General features: G+C 37.7%; 1 protein-coding gene across 1 annotated transcript in view; it reads left to right on the plus strand.

Annotated features, from left to right (window-relative positions):
• dipk2aa (divergent protein kinase domain 2Aa) overlaps positions 1-7,530 on the plus strand; it is a 39,484-nt gene that overhangs the window by 28,164 nt on the left and 3,790 nt on the right. Inside the window, exon 3 of the mRNA XM_016291539.1 lies at positions 1,305-1,608. Within this exon, the coding sequence (XP_016147025.1) occupies positions 1,305-1,608 (304 nt within the window). The remainder of the gene's footprint in view (positions 1-1,304; positions 1,609-7,530) is intronic.

Raw genomic sequence — 7,530 nt, forward strand, 5'->3', positions numbered from 1 at the left:
AAATGGGTGGGGGGGGGGGTCGGGGGGGGGGGGGGGGGGTTCTGTATTTAGAAAGGCATGGAAAAACAAACGGAAAACGAATAAAGATTGCAAATGGTTGACTGTTACATTACAGTACATAAAATTTCACTTCTCCCCTTACTCTGTTTATGTGGTATGACTGAGGACGATGGTGAATGATTTTCAGATCCTGAGCACCACTGACAAACATCTAATCTTGTAAAATGTGTGGTAAGCACTGCCATTCCATAGTATAAACAGAGTACGTGCGATCGCGAATCTCGAAAGTGAAACTAAAAAGTGATTCCGCATTCAAAATGGATGGGGATCGCAATGCCGGCTCAACATCGTGATGTCTATTAGCCATCGGCGATGGACGATGGCATCGTCTATCGGCCCAACCCTAATTATAATAGTGTATTGTGGCTTTGGTTGTTTATAATTTATTTTTAAAAAAAATTTATTGTTTTGATGGTGCTCTGAGAGCCAATGTGAAGTTCACCGTTTATTCTTAATTTACTGAAAAAATTATGATAAATACTTTCAAAAACTGTCTGTTTTGCATGTGTAGCTACGCAAATGTCAAATTGCTCATGCAAAATGGCATTGTTAATAAAAAATTATATTAATCTACATTAATGATTGTGATTACAGTGTCAAAGGAAATTATTGATTTTGTCAGTATCATTATAAGCATTAGAACTGGTCAAGGCAAGAGGAAAATACAGATCTTGTTGTAGGTTTTGTCTCCACTTGATTCACTTGTGACCCCTAAAAGACTCAAGGACAGGATGGGTGTAACGGATTGGACACTGCCTCCTGCACTTATCAGATTTATGACATTTAAGAGTGTAAGCCGGGAAAATGTTATTTATATGACCGTTTCGCTTTGCCGAAGTCCACAAGAAACCATGCCTATGTCATGAAGAGCAGGAAACATCCCCTCCACTGCATGATTCAGCCTCTCCAGCTCAGACCACAGAGGCCAGATGTTGGAGGCTCTGACTGGTTACCGAATGCTGTGTTTTGTCCTCTAAATTATTTGAATATCTAAGATTAAAGTTTAATGGTCACTTATCCATATTTAATGACTCGACTTAAAATGGGGCTATCGAATATCCGCAGCTCTTAAGAAAAGTTTGGTACAGCTGCTTTGATCCAAGCTAATGATTGTGCAGTTTGTCTATGTCTTAATTGACTTTTTGTGCTCCAAATTTGAGAGGACATGGTGTGCGTGTGTGTGTGTTTGCGTGAATGGAGAACTTATCTTACCTTGACTCTCTCCTCATGTTTCATCTCTGCAGAGTTTTCCCTCTGATGAGGGCTGGCCATTCGCCAAATACCTGGGGGCCTGCGGCCGGATGGTGGCGGTGAATTACGTGGGCGAGGAGCTCTGGAGCTTCTACAATGCACCCTGGGAGAAAAGAGTGGATCTGGCCAAGCAGCTGATGGACATCGCCGAGCAGCTGACTAACAACGATTTTGACTTTGCCCTTTACCTCCTAGACGTGAGCTTTGACAACTTTGCAGTCGGGCCTCGTGATGGAAAAGTCATCGTCGTCGATGCAGAAAACATCATAGTGGCAGACAAGAGACTGATTAAGCAAAGTAAGTAACAACTTAATTCCAGCATCTCCGTGCTCTTGCTTTACAGCATTAATAAATTGCGCTGGAAACTGTTATCCAGGTCAGACGGTGTGTGTGTTTTTTTTGTGTCTACTTTCATATGTTCTGACCCACTTTTAGTTTTCCCTCAGATGGGCTGGAGCACCTGTTTTTTAGGCCTGTTTGTTTCTGTACTTTGCCTTCCCCCTCAAAATAAATGTTTTTCAGGACTTTCAGGAAGAATTATCACAGTCTCACAGACCAGGTGGAAACCTGCATGGGCCTCCCACGCTCTCAGATATATAATTAAAGTCTCATAGCTGTTTCTTTTTTTGGACTTTTAAGAACTTTACACATGAAAAAGCACAGACGGCTTTCTTGTAACACTGGTCAGAAATTAATGGGATCAAAGATAAGGGTGCAAAAATGTTTAATTATGACTGTCATGATTTAAATGAAATGTGAAAATGAATGTAAAGTGTTGATTGTGACATTAGATTTAGATCTGCTCACGTTGCATCAGATTTCTTTTAACATTTTTTGCAGTTTTGAGTATAACCAGTCACGTGCATTTCTGTTCAGCTTATGAATGCAGGTAGTCATGTCAAGATGAGTCACTGCTGAAAACTGACAGAATTCTGAATCTGTACTTGCACCAATTCTCTCATCACAAACAAGCAAAGTGCAGATGCAGTGCAAGTAAGAGATTAATTTAGCAGTGTAGACCACTTCAGTGATTATAACATGAGTACATAACTCGTGCTTGGCTTAAGTCATGGACCGCTTCAGTGATGGAGAGCGTACTTTGCTCTCTTTATTCCCAGTTTAAACGACGTTTTGTTTTTCATGCTACTAAAATAAGCAATGATTTTATAATCTTGATTTTCTAATGCATAAAAAGTAATAAAGTAATTCATGAACTGGTCTTAGCTTTTTTTGTCAGGAATATGATGTTGTTTCCCCAAACCCAAAACATTTAATAATTAGGCTGTTACAATATCAAGAGCAATAATCAACAATAATACAGGGCTTAAAGTTCTCCGGCACTGTGCCGGATCTCCGGGCATGCAGCGTTTGGCTGGGAAAAAAATAACCCTACATTTATAAAAAAAATTAAAATAATAAAAAACACTTGTTGATATCAGTTCCATGAGTTCGCCTACCAATTGTATGAGAGGAGCACAGCTTTCACTCTCAACCAAACTAACATTACTAGCCAATCAGAATTTGTTTGGTTTTATAAACACAAGACGGCGCAGGCGGCGCTGCCCTGATGAGAAGCGCGACACGTTGCAAAAGCTGCGAGGCGCAATGTTCAAAGATGTCCATCTAGCGCATATTTACATAGAAAAACTAATTAAAAGCAGTGGAGCTTTGTAAACAGCTCAGAGTAATCATGTAATCTCCATAAGAACGATGTTTGCCAGAACAAATTTACCCGGATTTTTCGCAATTTCAAAATAAAAATTTCGGAGTTTGCATGTGGCCAAATATTCAAATTTAATGGATTTAAACATAGTTTAATCATGCTGTAAAGTGAAACGTCACTAGGCCGTTGGTGCCCTCTGCAGGTATTTGTTATAATACATAAAATGTAGTTATGTTCATATTATGTATAGGCATATTACATTATGTATTTTAACAGTGTTGTTCAATAAAACCATGTAATTACTTTGTTTTATATTTTATTTGAGCCAATTACTATTGCCTCATCGTTAGTTTATATAAGTCATACTAAAGCCTTGTTACTAAAAAATATCAGATTACTCAATTGTCAAAATAATCATTAGTTACAGCCCTAGATTAGTTAAAATATTTCAAAATACAACTGCAATGTTTTACTTTTTGTAATTAAAAGACAGATATTTTGTCATTGAAAATTTCTTTAAAATTCTATTAAGATATTGTCTCAGTGTTTTTTTTTGGTAACACTCTATAGTATTCTGATTGATAAAAGTAATTGGCTAAATATAAGTATTTGACATAAAAAAACAACACAGATACATTAAATAAGGCAATTATAAAAATGCCCCTGAAAATCCATTCCTAATTGAAAAGTTATTTTCTGGCCCTGATAGAGCCCCTAATTTGATAAATGTGAAACTGGAATTTAAATCCCATGCATTAAGTAAGCATTGCTATCAAAGTGTTTGTGTTGCAACAGATGAACGTGGCCCAAAGCTGCACTTTTGATTCTGGACGGTAGTGAGTTGGCATGGATTGGTGCAGTGCTGGACCAACAATTCGTGCCAGTGGATCTGCCATCCAGAGAGGCCAGACTGGGCTGGCGGATGATCTTGGAGCATGTGTGCTACATAACAATGGCTACTTGCTTCAGCCTGCCAGCGCTTATCTGAATGGAGCTCGTATGTGTGTCTTTGCTTGCAGATGGGTCTTTCTGAAATGTTAGATAGCACAAGCTTTTTTTATTGAGTTTCTATTCTGAATTGATGTGTGCTTATGATGTCAAACCACTTCACTGAACGTGTGGGCATCAAGGTTGGAAGTCTTTTTGCAGAGGGCATTGAATAGATGGGCTTTTATTCATCTTTTAAATTTAATTAATTCTGCTTATAATATCTCAGTGCATTAATTAAAAATGTGAACCTTTTAAGGATTGGCATTCATGGATTCAGAAATTATTTCTATTCACAGGAGGTGGTTTGTTATTACGAATATCTGTTGGCAATTTTTTGTTGATTTAATAACATTTAATGGTAACACTTTCTATAATAAGATTTCATTCGTTAAAGGGATAGTTCACCCAAAAATGAAAATGATGTTATTACTTACCCTCACGTCGTTCCAAACCCGTAAGACCTTTTCTTCGATCTCACATCTTCGGAACACAAATTAAGATATTTTTGATGGAATCTGAGAGCTCTCTGACCCTCCCATAGACAGCAAGGATCCTTACACGATCAAGGCTCAGAAACGTAGCAAGGAGATTGTTAAAATAATCCATGTGACATCAGTGGTTCAACCGTAATTTTACGAAGCTACAAAAATACTTTTTGTGCACAAAGAAAATAAAAATAATTACTTTATTCAACAATTCGTCTCCTCCGCTTCACCCTATAGCGCCATTTTAGAGAGTATCACATACGTAAACAATGTATGTACGGTACGCGGATACATTGTTAATGTTCAGATCAAAGTGTAAACAACGTAAACCGCGTATCCGCGTACATACGCTGCATACATTATGTATGTGAAACTCTCCAAAATGGCGCTATAGGGTAATGTGGAGGAGACGAATTGTTGAATAAAGTCGTTATTTTTGTTTTCTATTTGTTTTGAAATAATTTCTTCTGCGAAACACAAAGAAAGATATTTTGAAGATTGTTTCATCTGTTGAAAGTCAATGGGGTTCTTTAGTGTTCCTTAGAAGTGACAGGTGAATAAATGATGAACTGTCCCTTTAATTTAAGATTTCCATCAGTTCTGGAACTATATTTTGTGCCGTTCCTCCATAAACCTCTGGATGTGATTCTCAGCACACACAGCAAAAGAGAAAAGCACCGAAGCCAGCGTGTGCTCCGATTGGCTGTGGCACATTACCTTCTCTGAATCTCATAATTGGCTCCCACGAGAGTGATTGGCAGCACGGTGACTTCATTTTCTCTAATTAGTTATTGGCGTGATATTGAGCTGTGTCAAATGGCCAAGATGGCAGTTCCCCAACTCTTTAAGGCGCTTTATGACTCGATATAGTTTTGCTGATGAGTATATGTCACAGCCCAGTCTATTTCTGCAGGATCCTCGGCTTTATTGATTTGTTCAGCATTAAAATGGGTGGCTAGAGAAGAACTGCACCTGCTTTCAGAAGAATTTCTTATTTGTCTTCTCACAGTGAAGAGCTGAATCCAAGTCAGTGTCTTTATTCTGCAGATCGTTGTTTCATTTTAGTGTCGGTTGTGCTTTTGGAAGAAGATTGAAACGCTACAAGAAAACGATGTGCAATGGTAAAGAGCTTTTTATGTTGTCTGGTATACAGAATCTAACAGCAAGTTGTTTTTAAAAGGAAGAGCCAGTGGAATAAGGATTAGGCCGTATTGAATAAAAGTCAGCTGACTGAAACTAGGCATGTTGTGAAACACAGAGGAGAGCTTGACAAGAAGTTCAATCATTGCTTCTGCAAAGGATAGTGAACTTGTGTTGAATGTTAACATGACATTGACTCTAGTTTTTCTCTTAATACATGTCCCTAGTCTTATTTTTTGACCAATAGCCAAATAGTTATTTAGGCATTGTTTTAGACTCATGTTTTAGATAATGCAACCTGTTCTATGTTTTATTTAACAATTAAGAGTAATTAAATGCCAGTTAACATTGTAATGGAATCTACTGCAAACTACTTGCTACTACATGCAATAAGAAATAGATGAAATGTTCAGCCCAGTTGCTGAGTTCAGTCTCTCTAGGACCCCAAAGCAATTTGACTAAAAAAGTACTCTGTTCAGTGCCTGATTGGAAATCCTAAATCATTCGCACACTACCGTTATTGTTATCATTGTTTTTTCCTATTTTTAAAATACTATACATGTTGACCAAGGCTGCGTTTATTTGATCAAAATACAGCAATCCGTTTTCTTTTGTAATATATTTTACGATTTTATTTCTTTCTTTCAGTAATGACAAAGCTGAATTTTCAGCAGCCATCACTCCAGTCCTCAGTGTCACATGATTCATCATTCAATATGCTGATTTAGTGCTCAAATAAAATTTCTTGTTATTATTAGTTTTGGATTCTTTGAGTGGAAAGCTTTTGTAACCCTTTAATGGTTTCTGCTGAAGCATAAAGTATACTTTGTCTGCCCTACATGCTACATCAAGCTACCACAGCTACAAAACGATAACAGGTGTTAGGCTGTTTTGATTAACTACAACAAGATATTGCAATAACAGCTCTTGATTAGCTGTTACAAGCGGCTGCCCCCTGGGGTCCAATCCGAATGGTGCTGTACACGGGTCCTACCTCTTTATGACACCATCAGTGTTATAAAACACAAACTCTCATTCTGCTCTAGCCCCACTTCAGGGCCCTATGAAACGAGGGATTCTTTTTTTGGATTCTATTTTAATTGTTAAATGAAATGTTAGTAATCAATTTAAGTCATGAAACGTTTAACAACACTTCATTAAAAGGTAATTAAAACATTTCATTAAAAGTGAATTAAAACACAGTTTAACAACACTCTGTTACATGTTTAACAAAAATTGCTTGTTTAGTAGGGTTGGGCCAATAGACGATGCCATCGTCCATCGCCGATGGCTGATAGACATCACGATGTTGCGCCGGCATCGTTATCCCTCCCCTCCATTAGGGTTGTGACAGTGAGGAAATTTTCCCACCGGTTAATCGACGAGTGACAACATCGATAATACCGGTATCACCGTTGGGGTGGGGGGGGTGTTAGTTCGTTTGAGTTTCCCTCTTTTCTTCGCTTTGAAAAGGCTTGTAAAAGTGCCGTGGGAATTTTACTTTCACTTTCAAATTAGCGACAACTGCCGCAATTCGGCGTCAAGCAATTGTTCGTTTGAGTTTTCCCTCTTTTCCTCGGATTTCTTCACTTTCAAATAGCATGAAAAAGCGCTGTGCGCATTTTACTTTCACTTTCAAATTAGGGGCAATTCAGTGTTGATTCAATTCAAGCAACAACAACGTCAAACTCAGAACTTTTATTAACAAATGAATAAAAATACACCATATAGGCCTATGCCTAATAAAATAACAAATTATTTGGGCTACACAAAGTTTAACACTGTGGAACCAAATAAATAAGAAACATAGAACATTTATTAGCAAAATGAATAAGAAAGCTTGGAGGCACGGCATATACACCTTGATGTAAAATAAATAAAATACCCAAAGTTTAAATATAGTAATCAGCAAACACTGTGGAACCAAATAAATAAGAAACA

Source organism: Sinocyclocheilus grahami, unplaced genomic scaffold (assembly GCF_001515645.1).
Source record: "Sinocyclocheilus grahami isolate Dianchi unplaced genomic scaffold, SAMN03320097.WGS_v1.1 scaffold273.1, whole genome shotgun sequence".
NCBI classification, from domain to species: Eukaryota; Metazoa; Chordata; class Actinopteri; order Cypriniformes; family Cyprinidae; genus Sinocyclocheilus; species Sinocyclocheilus grahami.